A 22,912-nucleotide genomic window follows, 5' to 3' on the forward strand; every position below is an offset into this window, starting at 1 on the left:
AATATCTTACTGATAAAAGGATGTCGTATTAACAATAACTTTATAGCAATACCAATAACTGGATGTAAATTGTACATCGATTTTCGGATAGACGGATTCATAATAAGGATGTAATGTAAAGTTGTAAAACTCATTTCCTAGAATCAAACGTTGCAAACGTATCCTGTATGCTGGATAGGCACAGGCTATAATCATAATAACTTTCGTAACATTACGTTTGGTTTCCTCTTGATACATTCAAACAATCTGTTTGAATGTATCAAGAGGAAACCAAACAAATAATATATGAAAATAATTATTATATAGTGTCCCAATTTTTTCAAACTTGTTTAGATTAGTGTAGATTAGTGTTTTTAACTATAAATGTAAAATTTGCTTTAACTAGTTTCTTAAATAGTTAAATCATCAAACTATGCTGTATCACACACAGCATGGACTTAGTATTCATTGATTTCTAGACAGGATACATAAAAATTTAATTTATCTTTACTGACATACTCTGTAATTAAAATGGTGGAAAAGAGTAGCTACTGAGTATCTTGGTTGGTTCTTCGCATTAGAATCTACTTTCTGAACCGGTGGTAGGTTTACATTTAGTTCAACACTGACAACACATGATGATTAATGAGTCTTATGTTTTAACATAAATTAATTTTATGAGTCTACTCAATTAAAGAATATTTTGATTTTGATCACTCTTAATCAAAGATAATTATTATTATTAAGGTGTGCAATTGGCATTCATATGCTTATTTGACATTATACATACTCATACAAAAATAAAACTACTTTTAAGCAATTAATATTTTAATGATTGCCTTTTACCATTAAAATACTTTTTAAAAAATAAAATAAGTAGTGTTAACAAAAAAAATTAAAGTAGGCTTAAATAATAAATATAATTATTAAAAATAAATGTAAAATAGAAGTTGTAAAGTATATAAAAATAAATAAATGCCAAAATAATTTACAGTTCAATAGACAGACCATGGAACCAGGTATCATATATTGCATACATTCCAAATTATCTGTTTCAGCGGGCTTCATAGTCAGTAGAAAAGCCAGAGGCTGTGAATTCTATACAGTCATTGTTTTTTTTAGTACAAAAAATAATAAACATTATAAAAATATATATATGATATAATTTGCAACATTAGTTAAATAATACATTTTATACAAATATGCAGATTTTACATTGTAATTGCAACAATAAAACTAGTTGTATGGTCTAAGAGTTTCCATAAACATAGTCATAATTATGAAGTGATGCATAAAAAAGTTTATATGATACAATATGTCAAATTATTAATGATTATGTAAAGCATTTTGTTTTAGGAATTTAGTCATATATAAAGAAATTATAAATAGATAATGATAAATATAAATTTAATTAAAAATAAAAAAAATATAATTACAAATGCAAATATAATCCAAATATATGAATAAAGAAGTGTCAAAGAAATGTCTTTTTAGCTTAAAAGTATTTACTTAATAGGTGCATTTTTCATCGAGCTAGTTGTAACTACATTGCCATTCACTTTACTTATTAACTTGTTTCCTTGCCATACTGCTACCAAATCATCATTTGTCTTTAAATCAACCTGTAATTTCTCCCAAACTTTCTTTTTAGGATTCAATACCTCATCTGGTTCACCTGTCTCATAGCCTTCAATCACAATCCTATCCCCAGGGTTGCTATCTTTTGGAGGGACCAGTGGTTCTACTTGTTTAGGTTCATCTACAGATGAGCAGAGAACCATTCCTTTAGATTCAACTCCTCGCATTTTTGCTGGTTTTAAATTACATAAAACTACAACATTTCTATTCTGCATTTCTTCTATAGGTACAAAGTTAACAAGCCCAGAAACAACAGTTCTAGGTTCATTTTCACCTACATCAATTTTCTCTACATATAATGCATCAGCATCTGGATGTTGTGTTACTTCAACAATTTTACCTACTCTGATATCTAATCTGTTTGGTGTTATTTCATCAGACACTGCACTTACATTAGCTTTACTTTTTGATGGGGGTGGATAGGCTTTCTTAGCTAATTCTTGGAGTTTGGGATCTTTAAAAATTTCTTGAATAGGAGCCAAAAGCTTATTGATTACTTGTTCTACAGATGCTTTCAAGTCACCTGGATGAATTTCTTGTTTTGCAAAAGCAGATTCTAAGTCATCAAATTTAGAATATTCAGCATTACCTCCATGTTCTTCTGCTCTTTTAATTATGAATTTCTCGTCAGTTTTCATTAAAGGAAAAATAACATGCTTAGTGAATGACAACACTCCATTATCCGTAATGTTGCCAGGTTCGCAGAAAGCTTTTTTAAGCTTTTTCTTGACATTAGCTGGGTTGTCTAATAAATCAATTTTGCTGTCTTCCTCAGAGGCTGACATTTTTCCCCCAGTTAGCCCTGGAACCATAGGATTCATGAAATGTACTCTTTTAGCATAGCCTAACTGTGGCAAATATTTTTCAGCCAAAACAAATATTTTCCTCTGATCAACACCACCAAATTGGGCATCAACTTTTAAGTATTCCTCGTCCAAAGCTTGCAGGCCGGGATACAACAATCCACTCAACAAGGGGTGTTCTACTTGTTTCACTACTTCAGCACCAGCTTTCTTGGCATCATGCTCAGTTATGACAGATGACATACGGTAAACATCTAGAGTATATTCTTTACTTAGTTGGTATTCTGTACCTCTTACAAATTTTAACTTTTCCAATGGTACTCCAATAGAAGTTAAGATAGCTTTGATTGCTGCTTCATAGTATTCAGTACGTAAGGCAAGTAAATCCCAGGGTGCCTTCATGTTATCCAAATAGGCATGCAAGTCAGCAAATAAAATAGTAACCTCACATCCTGCTTTTAGAAAATCGGCTATCTTGGACATAGGTACAAAATAGGCTACATGAGGACGGCCGGTAGTAGCAGTGCCCCAATAAATTTTTAGGTCACGCTGTTTCAATATTTCAGTAAGTTTTTCATCGCCTAATACCTCTTGTAAGTTACGAGTTATGAGATGCTTTTTCTCTTCCCAATTTTCCATTGTTAGAAAGTACTGAACCTGAAAAATTGATAAAATAGTAAGATTTTGAACATTATATTATGATTACTAAACGCTTGATTTAATCAGTCTTTGATATAACTTTGTCTTAAGCAGAAATTACCCTTCAGTTGCGTATTGCACTCTACTTCCTGAGAAACATATGCTTGCTGACGAAATAATTCAAAATCTAACCTAATACATTCCTGTACATTTGTCAAAAGTTGGAAAGTTAAAACCACACAGATGATAATGACATTGACAGTGTAAATGTGGCGACAACCATTTTATTTAGACTTGCCACTAAACAAAAATAGTTTAAAAAATTGTTGATCTAAAGCTTAGTGAGGTTGTAATCACAATTTAATTGTGAATGCATGAAATAGCTAACGTTCGCGCGGTATATATATTTTTTATAGGTTTTATTTTGTTGTAGAGATAAATGTATAAAAATGATGATATAATATAGTTTGTATACATTTACTTATTTATTACGTATGCCTGTTTTTCTACAAAGAAAAAAGAAAATGTTTCGTAGAATTGCATTCAAATTAAAACTGTTAATGTCTACCTTTAAAAATCAAAGTTATTTTTCATATTCATTAATTATGAAAATTATGAATGAATATGTAAAATGGTACCAATAAATTCAATGCATAATATAAAAAAGAGTCTCGTCACCGTCAAACTCCCTACTCTTATGATGATTCCTCTGGAACAATTGATATCAAAATACGAGTCCAAAAGTGGGCAATTACCTATGTTAACTTAATCATCTTGTCTTATAATATTTTCCTGACAATGATGAAAGCCAGCACACCACCGATAACTGAAGAGAACAAACTGTGCAAATATTTATTATCGTTCTAAATTTTAAATAACATATCTTTTTCGTTTGCACATACTTAAACTTTGTAATGCCATAATAAAATCATTAAAAAAAAAAACATTTTTAAGCTGTTTTATTTTGCATACAGATTTGGCATTTCATGCTGTCCAAATTTGTACACTGACAAATTTTAATTTTGATTTAATATCCTTAAAATACATAAGTATTCATTGTTATTAATTCATATATATAAGATAATAATAAAAATATAGGTTTTTATATTTATTTACACTACAAAAAATTTAAACCATCATTGTAAATGAAAAATAGGGTATTGTTGATACTTTAATGCAATGATTTGCATGAAAATAAATAAAAATATAAGACAAAAATAGCGTATCTCCCAAAACGTTAAGTGAAATTATACATAGAAATTTATGTTGCATAAAGAAAAAATGTATTGGTATTAGATTTTATAAAAAAAATTACACTCGCAAAGCTTTAAAAAATATATCATTGCCAGTACCAACAATTATGTTGGATACATTTTTATAAAAAACTATAGACACCGTATGCAGGGACTGAGTATTTTAAAACTTGAAAATTAAAATATTTTAATCTAAGTAGAAATATATTGTTTTTTTATACATCAAATGTTCATTGAAGATTTTATTTTAAATTTAAAATAGTGTTTGTTATATTAGTTTAAATGTAATATAAAATAATATTCCGTATAAATATGTCATAAGCTTCTATTTTGTTATATTTTATTAAAATATTGTAAAACTTTTGAACTTTTTTATAGTTCAAAATTTTATTTAAAATTTGGCGCTACTGTTGCAGTGAATGCTCGCGTTTCCTGTCAAAAGCGCCATTGCGCATGACAGTCAGTGCGGCCTTGCAGACTGAAGAGCGCTGCCAACAAAGGCCGAGTCGATGGGGTTACAAAAATTTCTTAATTTGGACATCTAAAAACCCTTTTGTTATTGTAATTATAATTTTAAATAGGTTGTGAATCTGTGATTACGTTAAGAAATGTGTGAATGATATGAATCGTGACGGCTAGCAAAGGAGTCAGCTGGTCCACAGTGCGAATAGTGAATAAGAAATGGCGGCCTTGCCAGCAGGTGTTCAGTATGCGTTATCATCGGAGTCTAGTTATAAAGAAAACAAGGAACTAGTGTTTGTGAAATTAACGGATTCAGCATTGAAAGCTATAGAAGACTTCATTAGAAATAATAGGGTAAGTACCTACGCCATATTGTTAACACCAAAACAGGCCAACAATGTCAGAGGCGCCATACTTATATTACAAGTAATCAAACTAAAACTGTAAATTTGCATTGTTTTCGCTAAAACTTTTTATCTTTTGTACCTTAAAGATTACTCAAGTGTTAATCTATATGAGTTGTCGTATAACAGAAATGTTCTTTACGATGTCACGCCACGTCAACATGTAGAAATTTTGCTCTGTTATTTTCACAGATTTACATATCATATGGCTATAATTAGAGTATTCTTGTCTTATTGTCACGGAATCTGATGATATTTAGAGATGTCAGATGCAGCTAAAGTTACTCTTTGATATAATTGTTAGAATATTATCGTTTCTTTCTTTACAAAAACAAATCGTTTAAAGCTTAAGTATGTTAGTAATACAAAATCATTTATCAAAAATTTCCCATAGTTCGCTTTAGAAATAAGATATAATATAATTCTTATACATTTTATTCGAAGTGATGTAACAAAAGCAACAATTATTGACTCAGTTTTACATTACTTTTTACTTGTTATTAAAGTTGTTTATAACTCCTAGAAGTTTTTGTAATACTAAAAAAAAAAAACATTCATTAAAAAGCTTATTTCTGGAAAAATAAATAATTATAGTTTCTCTTCACCAGAATTAAATATATATATATATTTTTTTTTTACCAAAATTATAAATATATAACATATTTTTGATTTTGTGACATATGGTTAAAATTATGTTTTCAAACTAAAAAAAAATTAAATACTATGAAAAATGTTTGAAGAATTATTTCTGAAATTGTTATATCAAATTATATTTTTCAGATTATTTAAAGTTATTTGAAATAAAATTATAAAGGACAGATAAAAGTAATAGATAAAACCGTAATTTTTAATTAAACATAAAATTTTTTCTAATTTGGGTATATATCCTTATTTAGAAAAATAGTAATATTATTGTGTATTGCGCTAGCAGTGAAAATATGTTCTTGCAGTAAAGTAATAATATATTTGTCATATTAAATGTAAAATATTATGTGGAAACATTCTCAGTTATCAGTTCTAGAAAGGCACTCTAGATGGTGCTTTATGTTGATAAAGTATATATATCATTTATTTAACATAACAAACAAATTATAGATTTATATCAAAAGGCAAGCTTATCTGTTGGAGATATTCATTTTGCTATATAAATCTACTTAAATACAATATATATAGGATTTTAGTAAATTAAATATATTTTACATCAAAAATTGCACTTTTAGTAAATAGATGACCTATTAAGTAGTAGATATATTAAATATGTACATTACATTATATAACCAATAAACTAGAGAGAAATTCAGTTCTATAGTTGTAACTGTAGACAGTAGTTATAACAATGTTACATAATTTATTGTGTTTCATGTATTCTCCCTTATATATTGATTTCAAATCATATAAATGAAGTATAGAATGTGCAAAGAAATATGCAATAAATAATTAAGTTTTAAACACATTTTACAATAGTTCATGAAAATACTTACATTTGCCTTTGTCGTAAAAAGACTTAAGTATTTGTTTAATTGTCAATATTGAGATAATAAAATTTTCTAGCTCTTTATTCTTTATATTGGTGGTTTTCTTTAAAATAATTTTAGTATTCACAAAGCAGTGAAACATTTTAAGGGGATTTTCCAGTATCAGCTCTCTGTGACATATATACCAAAAGTTGAGTTTAGTTATAACAAGAAGTTTATTGATAATGTTTTCATCATTTTACCCTTAAAAAATGTCCAAACTCCTCTCTAAAATATAATATAAAAAAATCCCATTTAATAGTTAAAAACTTGGTTGCTAATAAATTTTCTATATTTGAGTATATGATGGGAAACAAATTACGTCAGCTTTGTATCTTGTAAATAAAATATTTGAACGTGTACAGTAAGATATTTAATTATTAATAATCAATAAATATTTTATTCCTTCCTTTTATTTGATTGCATCATTAATTAGAAATGTAGAGTAAGGAAAAGGACATCCAAATGTTAACATTTATAAATAGAGCTAGTTAATTTAAATTAATAATTAATTATTTGATTTAAATAAATACAGCATAATTGATTAAAGGAAAAACTTGTCATTAGAACTGTTGTAGTGATATAAGCAAAAAGGTTTTTGGGTGCTGTTGAGAATATTATATTTATTTTTCATCAATCAACACATCACTTCCTTATCGAGCATTAAAACAAACAAAAAGAATGTCCAGTTTAAATGGATATATATAAATCAGAAAAACTGGTTAGAGCAACTCATTGGTAACTTAGGTAATTTGGGATTTCCAAAAATGCAGCCGATTTATAAAATTTATGAACTTGTAACTAGATAAAGAGTACTTATTACATTTTATAAAAACAATAAAAGAAAAGTACTAATTTAAAATTATGTGTCATAAACATTCTAAGTTTCTTGAATGACATTTAATGATGTTAGCAGAAAAATGGCTTCTATTAGATCAGTAACACATGGGACATAATACATTATTAACCGCAGCAATTGCATGATATATATATATTATTCATATTATGAATTTGCAAGTCAGCAAATTAAAGTAATAGCTTTAGGAATTGACCATTGATGTCATACATAGATAAAGAAAATTATAGACAGACAGATTATTAAAGGATAGCTGTGCCAAATACCAGAGACTAAATGCAAATGATCCACTGACTTAATGTTAATAATATAACAAAATATATATATTAAGTATATTATGACCTATATCAGAATTTTAATAATAGATTTTAAAAAAGAATATCCTAAATCAGTTTCAGTTTGTTTTACAGTGGGTATATCAGAAACAATTAAAAAATTCTAGTTGTTAATATTTTAGGACATTTTTCTCATAAAATTTTAAATTCTATACAAAATATAAAGGAGGAGAAAGGGAAGTCCGGTAAATTAATCCATAATGATTGTTGAATATGTATCAAATTGAAACAGTGTCAATTATGTTTGTTGGATCAGTATAATGCTTATCTAGCAAGTATAATTGTCATTATTAGGTATTTTTTAAAAATTTCTTTAATCATATAAGATAAATATAAACCAACTTAATATTCACAATTTGTTAATATGTTAAAAAAGAAGATAAAGTTACAATGAAAATAATAAAGTAATGTAATTATTTATTTCAGTACAGTGATAATGTACCAAGTTTTATCATTAAAATTATCTTAGTTAGTGACACGTAAGTCCACTGTCCGAAAAAACTTGGAACTGATAGTATTTCGTTTTAAAGATTCCAGTTATCCATTATTCTAAACCAATCTATTATAATGTACATATAACATTATTTAAAATCGAAGTTTTACTTGCAATCCTTTTTTTTGGATTTTTAATAATTTGCTTCTAATCTAAATAAAAATTGAGATGTATAAAAAACAAATATTTCTTAAATCAAATATTTGGCGCGTGTCGAATAGCTAATTTCGCAAAGCCAGGTACATTAGGTAAGCGATTTGGGCGCAATGACAATGATGGGACGCTGTGGTGAAAGTATATGCTTTGGAAGTTTACGAAAAAAAATATTAAATTCTTCATCCTCTTCCTCTCAAATCGAAACCGGTCTCAATTTTAGTCCATTAGCAAGAATTAATTCATAATAGGAAATTTCGTTTCATTGTATAAATTTTTAGCAATATTGGTGAAGGTACTTCTTTTTTTTTTACTGGATACCTGGCTGATACACAACTAAAAATCTATTATATCCTTAAAGCATCCGATCAGCTGACTGGTAATATTGTTTTCGAATATTGGTGTTTGAATATACATATTATAGTTTATACCGTTGTCTATATTTCAATACAGGATTTACAAAACTAAAAAGTTTTAACTCAAAATGCTCAAATTCAAATATGTATTATATAAATTTTGTTTTACTCATAAATTTAATGTTGTTATTGCTATATTCAGATTATATTTATATTATTACAATTGCAATCCTCGCGATATGTTGAACTCTACTTAAGGAAACGATGAACTCAATAATTAATCAAAAATATTTCGGAATAACGCTGTACGCCGAAAGCTATTAAATATCTTGATTTTAACATACAATAAAATTGTTTTTATGCACTCTTGATTTTGTGTAATTTTTTTTATAGTTTAGATGACTTTTAATTTAATATTTCCGAATTATTAATATTGAAGAGGTTCTATAAATAATACACAATTACTGTTAAGGTCGAACATAATAATAGTATTAGATTTATTTTAAAATAACGAATTGTTAACTATTTTTTTTTTTTTAATTTAATTCTCTGTAGATAAAAAGTAGTTTCAATATTATTTAAATGTGGACTGTCGTTTCCTATATTATCATAAATCGTTGGGTCTTATACATTCGACGTAATTTGTAATCTATGATGCCTTAATTATGCCAACTATCTTTGGGAATATTTGTTGATGGTGATTTACCATAATAGTGCGACGCATATTTGTTATTGAAAAAAAAACGTGTGTATTAAAAACAAAGTCCTACAGACGTAATTAATGTTATTAATTTGGTAGATATCTAAGATGTTAATAAAAAATAGTATGGTCAATATACCTTAATGTAGTCAGTGATGTTATATTTATTTATAAAGGTTTAATTGTACTTAAGCTTTTGCGCCAATCGGTGCTATAAAATTAGAAACAGTATTAATTAATTTAATTTAAAAACATAATTTAATTCCTTAACAACAGTATCACATGTGTTTTTTTTTTTAAATAATGGGGTTTTTTTTTTAAATATATCTATACTATACATATATAAGCCATGATCATATTAATTAAATTCAAATAATATTAAACGATTGTTTACAATTTAAAGTGAACTGATAAGCAATAAATTATACCAATTAAAAAAAAATTAAGCTTCTAAGGAAATATCAAGTATGGACAGTAACATGGTTATTGAATTATACTAAGTATTATCTATTATTAAGTAAGAATTATCTTTTTTTTATAGTATGGCTAGAATACTTGAACTATTACAACACATATATAATGTGAAACTATCAAAACTCTCAAAATATAAACTTTCGTACTGTTTCTATTGTTAATATTTCATGCTGATTAAAGAAATTAACGATTAATTTTGTTTCGTTTCGTTAAAGATTTCTTAATCATATTCCATTCAATATTGCCATTACATTTCGCACTTTTCGATATAATAATATTTCTTGACATTTTACGGCTGAAAAGGTATCAAAATTTAAAAGGTAAATGTTTTTATCCAAAACTTGTCAACGCCGTCTATTTCCTTGAATTACATAGAGTATTCGTCTTGTAATCGTTTCTTTTAATATTTAGTTTATTTTAATGAAATTACGTTTCGTCGTTTTTTTATTGGAAAGAGTAAAATTGTTAATGTACAAAGCTATAATTGGTTTTATGTCAATTAACTTCCTCAAATTAACTTCTAAAAAATTATCGTACAAGTGTCAACTTTGTTTTCCGGTATTATGAGAGCCTAATACCTATTGAAAAATAGATCAATCTACGCAATTTTAACGTATTACATAGTCTATATACATAATACCTCGAGGAGTTTTTATAGATGAGGCTGTGTCTTTGAATGGGTGTGTAGACAATAGCCATTTCGTTAATCATAATATCTTTTACAGTTCTTGATATTTGACACATGCATAAACAGACCTCAAAATGCTGTATTGAATTTTGAATAATAATAGCACAAGATCACCATAAATACGTCGTTAAATCACTCGTGCCTTCGTGAATTTGGATCATTGTTTTCATTTTTTTATGCTTAGCCATTGTGGTGGTCATTTACGATTGTTGTACAACATCTATTTTTATCAAAAGTCAAAATCAATTCAATTCATATTTTCTTTGTTTTTATTGGCTTCTTAAAAAAAACGATGACTTGTAACTTAATGATTTACATTATGTTGACATTGTACGGACCTCCCGAGTTTCTGTATTTCGTTCGTATTTGACATAAAAACATAAATAACGTCATTAGTGTCGAAAGTAGTCGGTTAATGTTATTTAGGATTAATCACCCATCAATTATAAAATTTGTCAGTTGACCATAGTGTTCACTTGATCAGATACACTCAGGTCGATCTTATGTTGATATATCGAGGACTGAAGTATTGAAGTCATAAGCACACGCACTTCGATAAAAGTATGTGTAGACAATGCGCTGGTGCACAAAATTCAATAAATGCATGTGTTAAGTATTTTAATTTAGATTTCACAAAAAGTAAAACAAACGTATTTACAACGAACTACAAAACTGAAGTAATATAAATTTTATTTACGAAAATATTATAATCTCGAATAAAATATACCTGGCCGAGCAGATGTAACGACATATGAAATTATAAAAAAAAGGAAATCCGCCAAGTTGCCAACCTAAACAATTTATTTAGTAACACAAGTCTTTAAAGTGGCTTGCCCACCTGACTGATTCCCCGTATGCACGTGTTTAAGGGATTTATTCTCTACGTGTAAGTTACGGGCTCCTACCAGTTATATTGCCATGCAATTTTAACCACTTTTACACTTATCTTTAGGTTTATTATAGTTTATTATCGAACGGTTATATTTGACGGGCGTTTTTTTGTGTGACCGTTTTGTGAACGTGCCACCTGGTCTTTTTTCCTGGGCATTATGTCCATTGAAAGATGTGAATCACTTTTGTTAAGGCAGTCATGCAATAAAGTTTTAGTGTCCACTACATTCATAAACAATGAAAGTTATTATCATATAACAGTAACGACTAGGGAAAACTGAGAGGTCATTTAACACATACACTTTGTTAAAATTACATACATCATATTTTGTGTACGTTGTCCCCATTGCAATGGACGTAATATTTGAATGAAACTTGTACGTCTTTATGGCTATTGTTTGTTAATTACTATTTTGCTCGAATATTCTATTATCAAATAATCAACGTAACTATTATAATATGGCCTAAAAATAGCAATCAACATTTTCTTCAGTTCTAATGGTTTCTGTTAGTTTCTATCTATGAAGTGATAACTATGAAAAACGGCTATAATTTAGAAAACTCAAAACGAATTTTAAAATTGTTTTTTAATCAAATGTAAAAGTTTGCATAACATTGACAAGTTATGATTACACATAATTCATTTAACAAGGGCAATCTTCGTCTGTCATTTATCTTATCGTGGAATTATAATTTGTATCGTATCTTAGCAGCTAAGGTGCAAAATGTTGGAATTTTTAAAACATGAAATAAGTTTATATACTATTACCCAATTAATGTAAAAATATTTAGGATTTTTTATTCGAGTTATTGTATTTCCAATCGATTGCTATAAATTTTATTACAAAAACAAAAAACAGCTTAACATAATACAAAATAACTTTTTAATCCATTTTATAACTCGACATGTTCGTTTATTAATTATAGCACGTTCTTTAATTTAAGTACGATTTTGTTGAAATACTTTCAATTCAAGTCGTACTACTTGGCGAGACGGTAAAGATTAGTTTGGGGGAGTAATATAACCATCACACGATAGGGTCCGGGGTCGTCGCACCCTCTGTCCCCTTGGCACCTGGTTGTCCCTTGTGAACAGATGTCAGTCTCTCAAGTAATCCCTCTCTATTACTTAGTTCTATTTTTACAACCCTATACTTTCTTTGCATTAAAATTTTAGTACGTAATGTTCATTAGATGTACCTGGTTATAAATTCTATTTAAAGAGATTGTCTAGCTTCAGAAAGATTAAAAATAGAACAAATATAAGATGAACCGTTATATGTATATATGCACAATGCAGTCGTGGTAAATATAATATTGTACCTTTAAAACACCTGTGTTCTCTAGCTTGCGTCTAAAATACATGGTTAAATCAAACAGGTTTGCAAAATGCCAGACAACTTGTACAGGTCCTACTGCGCTTGCGCCGCTTTACGTAATGTGGATATAAAAGGGAATTTATACAATTTACTTAAACAACTAAACAAAATTGTTCATCATATAACTATTAATAATATACTTGAAAAAATTATAGACGAAGAAGGAAATATCGGAAAATAATTTTTTAAGTCGCATTCCTGATTTATCTGGATAGTGTGAGGTATCTGATATCGTTTGAAAATGAAACACTATTAGAATTCATTTGAAACCAAAACTCTTCAATAGATATTATTTAAACCGAATATCAGCTACTATATGAGAATGAAGTAATTTTATTATACCAATATTTTGAAGTAAATATAAAGCTAGCGACGAGGACAACGGCTTTCAGATCTTTAATACTATACCTCAGGTAGACGGTGTATTTTTTACTGATGGAAAATTATTTATTGCAGGGTTTACTTCTTTTATATAATTGTAACCTTGTAACGTGCCGGTCGTTTTAAGTTTGTTAGTAATAAAATGAAATATAAATGTGGAAATAAATTTCTCCAATCAACAATATATAGCTTTAAGCTTACTTTCTTTAGCCCTAAAGAGTGAGCTCTTTGTAAATTTATTTAAAGACGTTGCAAATTCGATATCGTAATATATATTTTGAAAGTGCAATTTTTCCTTTAAATTCCATTGGCGTAACGCAATTTATATTATGATTTATTCTCTACTTTCACAGTTTGGTAAAATAAAATGTACAGGTTTTGGTCGGAAGTAGCGTTGTTTTCAAAGAATGTATGTCGCCAGGCCTACTTGGTCGAACTAAGATTCGTGCAACGGCGCTGGGCCCCGCCTTGCGATTTTACACTTTCTTATCTTTAATTCTGTCGTACCTAAAGCTGACCTCCGAACAACTGTTGAATCTCAATTTTATTGCCTACTGTCTGTGGAATTCCAGAGATTTTGTTCAGTTCGCTGTAGACTTTTAATCGTTTTTGTACAATAGTATTTACATTAAATTAATACTAAAAAATTTTTTCAACATAAGACATAATATTTATGACAATGCATGATTGAGTTTTATATAATATCCGTAATTATTTAATAGTATTAGTATATAACGTTGATAAATTATTTTGCTATTAACATATTTATAAAAAACCTTTGGTCTGAAATAGTAAGTTAAATAAATAAAATACTGTCAAAACACCTGCACAATAAACAACAAAGATTAATATTCTATGAAACCTTAGATCAAACATATCAAAATACCAAATACTTTATTCAAGTAGGTGGGCAGTAAGTTTAACCAACACTTATGAATCTTCATTATATAGAATCATATTAAATTTAAAGTTACTAAGTACCTCGTAGTAATTAGGTAAATGTTTGTAGGCCTCGATGTTTTATAATTTCGATCGATTCGAATCTGGATGATAATATTTATTAAATCTATATTATGACAATGTGTCCTATCTAGGCTTGTAAAAGCTTCTTTCTGCTATAGTTAAAGGTCACCGGCATATTCCGCGAAGGTCACTTTGTACGCGTATTTATTGCCTCACTGTACAACAGCAATTCAAGGTCGGAATTACTTTTGTATTTTTTATTGATAAAATGAGAAATAATAAGCACTCACACATGAACACATTTATTGTTATATGACGATTACTATTCGCTAAGTAAAGCTACAAAATTAGTAATGAACGCTATGTTAATTCGATTTGTTTTCGATTTATTTTTTTGTATTTAAATTATTACAATTTTTAATGTTTGTGTAAGTTAGGATAATTATTCTTTATACCTAATAAATACATAGTTTATGATTGTATATTGTTTCAAAAATGGAATTTAAACTCTCACACAATTGCTAAACTATAGTGTATTCCAATCAAAGGAAGAATAAAAAAAAAAAACAACCCTTAGATTTACGTATTCCATTCAATTTGTTAAAAGCCCATCTCTATTGCACATTACTAACAGTTCTTGATTAATATATTTTTATTTATAACAAAAACTATTCCACTATATACGTAGTTAAAGTATATTCAATATTACTTCCAAAATTCCGATAACATCTCTACAGTATTTTTTTTGCAAATCCAAAATGAATATCATAGATTATTCAAGCTGTCGACGCATGATATCGCGTTAATTCGATATCAAATGTTTATTTGGCTTTTGTCCCCTCGTGGTTGGTAGACGCTATACAGATATTCTGTCGGTCAGTTTTTATTCAAGCGTTTCTTAAATTGTAGTATCAATAAAAATTAACATTATAGTATTTTTTGTTTTTGTACGTTACTAGTACCATTCAGAATTTAATATATTTTGAAACAAGGGTACAGGAAATAGCTGATATACCTAAAAGATGGTTTATCTTTTCGATTTTTACATTGCTTAATAAATTTCGGATTCGAGACGAATTTTGAATGATAAATCATCATGTTTACAGACTTTTACGGCAAACAATGTTTTTTCTAAAACCTTAAAACCTATGTTTTGGTGTAAATTTTAAGTACGGTTTCTCCGAAGTACATTTAAAATGACTTGCAGGATCAAATTTTGTCAAATAATGTCCTTATAGAACGTTGGTTAGCACTTAGAATTTCTCGAACTATTAATCTCCAAATAAGGTTAAATATAAGATGCAAGTATGTGTGGAAATTAGTCGTTTCTGATCTAAGAATTATGAAAAATGAGTTGAAGACATTTGCTATTAAGCCTTTTTTTAAAATTCATTATCTAAAGTTAGGTCCGTTACAAAGTTAGGATGGAAATTCCGTAATTTTTGTAAGCCCAACATAAAGAATTCTTTATTTAGGCTTCTAATTAAGAGAGAAACACAATTTTTTCACCGTTTTTGTAAAACGTCATCTCGGAGATGAAAGTTATACATTTTTTATATGTATTAGAAATATTGAAAACGGCGTTTGTGCTTCTGTTTATTAGTATCATATAACAGAGTGAAATTGGGGACTTTTGGGGGATTGAAACTTTCAAGTTTGCATGATAGTGTCGTAATTTTTGAATTTCGATAATGGAATTAGGTTTATAGGTAACGCCACCTACGTTTCGACCACCAAAAAAATTCTAATACTTAATACAATTAGGAGTTTCTGTGTAATTGCTTCCGATGGAATTGTTTTGTATGTATGTATTATAATAGTTAGATCGTCACGGGTGAGCAATTTACCCTGAGAAGTATTGTATCAATATGACCCACCCTACTTTATCTAACTATTTATTAACAACTTTGTCATATAGGAATTTTTAATTTTATTGCTGTTACTAAAAACGTATCTATTGAGTTTTTTGTATAGTTGCATATTGTAGGTAATTCTCGGTTTAGGCTCTATTGAAACTATTTCGTTTCCTTTCAGTGATAAAGGAAGGAGAAAAGCTCACTAATGGTATGCTTTATTTAATATATCTGTGCAATAAGGTCTTTATGTTTGTGTTATTTTACTTCAGACAATACAATTGATTATTTTTTCTTAATTTTCTCAGCCCTAACTCTATAAATATAGAATTTTTATTTCGTCCAGATGATACGAAAAAAAATTGTGACATTAATTTATATAGTACACTCAATGATATGATTTCCGTTCTTAATATTTTATTAATTTGTTTCTTAGGCCGTATTTAACATTGATATAAATAAAATCTTACAATTGGAATTAAATTATTTACTCCGACCTTGCCAGTTAAAACAGGTTTGGCACTCGCAACAAGTTATAATTCTTACATTTTTAAGTGTGCAAAATCGAGTGTTTATATTTATAATTTATAAAGTTATAATATCAGAACAGGATTCATAATTTAAGAATTTGGCAGAAGTTATTTCGTTGCCAGGGTCTCTTAATTTAGTTCCGGGTCATCCCCACTAGGCTATAATGCGATGCAACTCTTTCAATTTCACATCGGGCTTGGTTGTTAAGTAAGTAACTAAAGCAATTTTTAAGTTTACATCATCGACGCTGCCGCCCAGCCTAGTTATGTTTCTCGCGTTCGACCATCGCCGGTTGTGCAACCGCACAACTTGCCGACACTTACTTATTGTGGCCACCTCGACTAGTTGCCCAACTAGTTTGACTTTTTGTCATCTAATTATAACGTTTTATTAGGTTATGCTAGGTAATTACCTGGAAACGACACCCTCAATACTTTTCCGCTTCTGCACTAGCTAAGATCGGACCTTAACTTGGTTCAACCGTTTTCCTTATTATGGATGTAATAAATAATAATTGTTATCAATTTAAATTGTTTTACAACATTGAGCGTTGAGTAAGTTATAGCGAACAGTTTTTGAAACTGTTTATATGAAAATAATTGGCTATCCTTTTTCATTCCGTCGATGGAACGAATGTAGTTTATTCGATGATTCATAGTTCGCCGTATTTGTGTATGATAATTTAGCATTGTAATATGACTCTACAGAAACTACAGAACACTATCAGTAAATGTTGCCTTAAAGAACGTACCGCATATTATTGATTTATTGCGTCATTTCGTATTTTCCACAATACCTCTGTCCAAAGTGTTCATTGTAATAAATTTACATAATATCTGTAGTATAAAAACATACAAGTTCGTAGCTGATCTGATATTATTATAGCCATATTGATTTTACTGCATTAACTCAAAAGACAACTCGTATTTGCTAATTAATCAAATTCTAAATATAAAAAAAATATATAAGATTTAAATCAAATATTTTCGCTGTATATTGTAAGCAATTATCATATTCAAGTTTAATAACATCTTGATTTTATAAATAACTTATTATTAATGCGTTTTCATAAAGATAATTTGTAATGATGGAATTACATTTTAGATTTTTAAATGACACGATTGTTTTTTTTAAAAAAAACATTAATTATAAAAAGTTAATAGTTTTTTCTTTTTTGTTTTCAGGACAAATTGGCAAAACCTAAAATACAGTTCCTACCCGGAAATGAAGGGGTAAGTTGAAAGAAGTTCACAATTTACTTATTTTAATTAGTTAACGCTATTAACATTACGCTATTATATATTATAAATAGTTAACAATATAAACATTGTACTATAACAACTTTTTAATATTCCTTAATTACCTACTAAGATTTTTAAACCATGTAATAATTAAAATCTTAAGAAGTTTAAATACAAGGTCTTTGTTCTGTTATTGATAATTTGTATGATTGATGATGATATAATAATAACACGTACTTATCCATATATTTTACATAATATTTTGACCTTATCAATAGAGTATTAGGAAATACGATATGATGAAATGTTTGAAAACGTTAAAAAGCCACGATTGACGGAACATTTAAAAAAACTATCAACTACGGCCTTACAATTTATATGTTGACATTTTACTTTCATCTGTTTGCGTGTTTTATAAAATCAATGTCTGCCTGTCTCGAATTCGAATGAGTAATAAAAAGATTTCTTCCCGAGATATCTTTAAACAATTAGAGATTAATAAGTTACGTTAATGAATAAAAACAAGAGAGGTGAGGTTCTCGGAGGCTAATGATAAAAAAATATTGGATTTTTGTCAAATTTCCAATTAAATAGAATTGAGTTGGAAAATAAAAAGTATGGATGTCGGCAGAAACTCTCCCGGGTCCAACAATTTAATAGCATCAAGATCCATCCAGATGGCAAGAACAAAATAAATATATCATCAAATTGATCAAGACGTTTTGAACGAAAGTATTCCGAACACAAACACGCACGCAAACACATACACAGCCGATTTTTTAATATAAAGATAAAAATAATGTATCATTCAAATAAAATAATTTATCTCATACGCAAAAGTAAGTGATTATAAAGTCAATATCAAAACCAAAAAAAATTTTTACGTAACTTTTAATTTGTCTATAATATAACAATTGTTTAGTAATTATACAATCACCTAAATAAAACTATGTTAAATTTTTGTGTTCGTCAATCTTACGTTCTCGGTTGACATTTTCACATGGAACTAATGTTTATTACGCATGTTCTATTACATAATTTCAAGTAGATTTAAATTTAAACATCGAAAATGGCATTCTATAACCTTATTTTGTGGTCGTTGCCCAAAAAGATCGTTAAAAGATCCGTTATTAACTTTTATTATCCTGTCCTCAGCCAACTCTTAGTTAATGGGTTCTTTTGTCATATTAAATTGTTTTTTTTTTTTGTCGAATATTCAACCTATTAACTATTCACGTATTAATAAATGTTAATACAGTTATCGTAGCTTGCTAAAAATTTTTTTATATAATAATACCAAAATATATTTATGATACAGTTTCGAGATTAAATAAGTAACTATTTAATTTTAAATAAAACTAGCTATAAGATGCTGTGTCATAAAAATCCTTAAATGTAATGAATCGTGACAATTAAAATGAAACTTTATACAAAAGGCAATTTTTCGCAGTGGTCCCTTGTCGTTCTCCATTGCGCCGTCGCTGATTCGATCCAAGTCGTGACAGACATTTTAGTCCATTCTGATATTTGTCACTTTACGTGTGTCGAGTAAATCGTTTATATTTTAATATCATTAAACAGGTCGAGCACGGAGCGAGATATTGCAATTATTGTCTATTAAGCTTTATGATGTTTGGTAATCATTTAACGAGGACATTTATTATTTACTAGCTGTTATTATAATGTGCTTAGAAGAAGGCACATACAGGCAAGCAGGAGCCGTAGACGTCGACGGCTTGGGCCTTGACTCGACTCGGGCGTACCAGTTAACGCTTGCGGCACCTCGATACGCTTGCGAAATTATATGATGACCCACTTTACCGATTTCGTTTTGCTGCTTGTCGTTGCGGTCGGTCTATAAAACTTTTTACCCTAAAATTATTTCGAAAAGTGAATTAGACGCGCTTCATTGGTTAATAGTCGAAACTGAATTGTCATTTATATGCCGTTTCATTGGTACTTTTTGTGTTTGTTATATATTTGTAAGTTATTTACTTCGTATACATTTAGAATTGATAACGCCGTGGCGTATAAAGATTTTTTCGATTATAAAATTACTCGGCTATTTATTGCAAGAAACCTGTCCATCCCGCTATATCAGATTAAGTACGCCTCTGTAAATCGCTTCATCGATTAATGCTGTAAGTCACATTAATTTACTTGTTACAAAAAACGTAACTAATGCAATACTGTTTACAAGGTGATAATCCTCGGACGATCCTGCGCCCGACGGCCGGCGCCGTCGACCGGTTTTGTTAGCCACCGTCGCTCGCTCGCCGGTTTGACGTGATATCTTCTCTTGTTGCTCATTCTCACTTGTCCATAACGTATGTAAACGACCCCGATTGTCCTCAATAACAAAAAATACAGACGCCGATAATCGTCAAATCATTACATACAATTTATTCTAACGTATCGTTGATATGTAACATTATGTCCTTTGCAGTACTGTAACAGTTATAACTTTTTTAGCAAACTACTTTACCGTCATAATATAATTCTTCGAATATCTCGCTATCGGTGTGTTAGGTCCGAGGAGCTGGCACATATCCAACTTGCACATAATAACCACAATTCAATGAGTGGCGGACCAGAATAGTAAATAAGATAGAGTGGAGAGTATAAAAATAGAAACGGTTCCAGTCGCAAGCGAGTTTGCGATTGCACCTCCCAGGTGCGACGGCCGTTGTCCCCTTATTACTCATGACTCCTGCGGTACTTTTTTCAATCTTACACGTACATAATACCTTTTGTCCCACTTATCGAAACATGAAAATAATTTGTAATAATACGTAGAATTGTTTTCTTTTAGTAAAGAGAAATTGTTTGAATCATCATTTTATTATATTTAACTATATTGTTTATATTTTGTATTCATAAAAGATTGAATCAAATTTGGTTTATTTTTTTATAAATAAATAAAAATACGAAGTTAAATTATGAAAACATGATATTATGAAATAAATAAAAATAGATCCATTGTCGAAATTCGATCGTTATATAAAATATAAGAAACATTAATTCGAAAGATAATAAAAGGTAGGCTGCGGTGGACGGAATAATGTGTTTTGTTTAATTTAATATACATTTGTAACACATATTTTGTATAAATAATCTATAATCTATGCCAAATTTCAAACTCCTCCGCAATATGCTTAAAAACGTTACAATATTTTCTATGAGATATGATAGAGATAATGTGAGAAAAATATATTCATATTTTTATTTTTTTTATCAAATATATCCTCTATTGCATCATTGTATTTCAACAAAATGAAAAAGAAATGACGTCAATTACGTGAGATTTCTAAATGTTTCACAATTACGTTCAATTTCGATTTTAAAAAGAAAAAAGTCTTTAGATGTATTAATAGTACATATTTTCAACGTTTTTTATTGTTTACATTAGGAATTCGTTTTTTTTTTTTTAAATACTAAATCGATTTAAACTAAAACAATCACAACGCCAGATTTCCGTTAGTATCATATGACAGCAATATCGAATGTTATCTATGTCATCTAATGAATCATCCGGTAATCTATGTACAATGAACTCGTGTATTCATGTAAAATTGTATATGTTTTATTGATGTAAGTTCAATACGATTTGATCCACAGGGTCATCGTCCTCCCGAGCCGCTTTATTTACAGCATCGCTTTGCGGGTCCGTTATTATGCACATTAGGGCTATTTTTTTTATTAAGATTATCTTGTCTAGAGATATTGCTTAACAGTTCTATATATATATGAATCTATGAGTCCATATGTAAACCGTTGATCGGGATTTATTTGTATCTATTGAGCAGTTATTAAACTACTAACTTACGTTTATTCAAAATAAAAATATTTGTTTTAAATTCACACTTTATGTATATGAATTAGTAGAATATGAATAGAGAACTCCTTGACAGTACATTATTTTTAGTGTAAAAAGTATAAAATATGTAAAATCAAATAGACTTAAGTATACAAGTAAATGACAATGTAATATAGTATTTCTTGGTAAATATTTACCTCATTGATAACTGACCACAGAGCGAGAATCAACCATGTTTTCATTTACAATCACAACAGCGATAGAATTACAGTTGGTTTTTATTTTTCTCTTTACATAATGGGATCTGGGAAAAACAACTTTAAATTTTAATGTAGCTCTCGTCGTATATTTATTATTTATTAGACTTCTACGATGAATTGACATTTCAATCAACTTTCAGCTTGCTTAATAGTTATTAAGTATGTTACAAAAAATCTTCAGCGAATGCCACAGTTTATTCATATATTCCTATGTGTGGGGACAAACAAAGGTTTACTGTTTAGCTGAAAACTCTTTTATCAGATTATAATGGCAACATCCACGTGATCAAACAATAGTGTTTGCAAACGTTACAAGGACGATATGTTGTGATGTTCATTATATACAGATCTCGATTCTTCGTGATTTGTTCTGGTACGACGTATCAAGATATATTTGGTGAGCTACGAAAACTTTATGCGGAAGTAAAAAAAGTTAATTATTTAGCCTAATAAAAAAATAAGATCTCTTTATATTACGCATATTTTGTAAATTAATTTGTTGTTGTACAATTGTATAAAACGTACCATGTTGCTTGCTTCTGATTTTTATCATTTGCCTTTACCAATAATGATAACTGATAAGATAAATCATACAATTTACATTTAAAACAATTCCACTCAAGTAAACCCCATATATGTGACGCTTAGATTGATATAATACAATTCGATTAATATTATTCTGAATTATTAATGGTTACCTACCTGCGTGAATTCTATACAATTTACGCAGGTAGAACGTAATAGCATTTACGATTTACTTGAATATGACGTAAAATATTAATCATCACATACCTACTGTAAACGAGTTTAATTAGATACTTGCATTATTTAACGTTTTTAAATGAATTA

At 28.7% G+C, this 22,912-nt stretch overlaps 2 protein-coding genes across 3 annotated transcripts in view; one reads left to right on the plus strand and one right to left on the minus strand.

The window, feature by feature from the left end:
• Nucleotides 1–869: 869 nt before the first annotated feature.
• Nucleotides 870–3,322, minus strand: LOC113398669 (tyrosine--tRNA ligase, cytoplasmic). The gene is made up of 2 exons (XM_026637528.2): nt 3,181–3,322; nt 870–3,077 (listed from the first exon to the last, which is right to left on the minus strand). The coding sequence occupies exon 2, from the start codon at nt 3,057–3,059 to the stop codon at nt 1,485–1,487; it is 1,575 nt and encodes a 524-aa protein (XP_026493313.2). The 5' UTR covers nt 3,060–3,077; nt 3,181–3,322; the 3' UTR covers nt 870–1,484.
• A 1,432-nt stretch (nt 3,323–4,754) lies between these two features.
• Su(tpl) (Suppressor of Triplolethal) overlaps nt 4,755–22,912 on the plus strand; it is a 47,650-nt gene continuing 29,492 nt past the window's right edge. For both annotated transcript variants that reach the window (XM_026637521.2, XM_026637525.2), the window contains exons 1-2: nt 4,755–5,128; nt 17,930–17,977. In XM_026637521.2, coding sequence (XP_026493306.2) covers nt 4,994–5,128; nt 17,930–17,977 — 183 coding nt within the window. In that variant the 5' untranslated portion in view covers nt 4,755–4,993. The remainder of the gene's footprint in view (nt 5,129–17,929; nt 17,978–22,912) is intronic.

Source organism: Vanessa tameamea, chromosome 14, assembly GCF_037043105.1.
Source record: "Vanessa tameamea isolate UH-Manoa-2023 chromosome 14, ilVanTame1 primary haplotype, whole genome shotgun sequence".
In the NCBI taxonomy this organism is placed as follows: Eukaryota; Metazoa; Arthropoda; class Insecta; order Lepidoptera; family Nymphalidae; genus Vanessa; species Vanessa tameamea.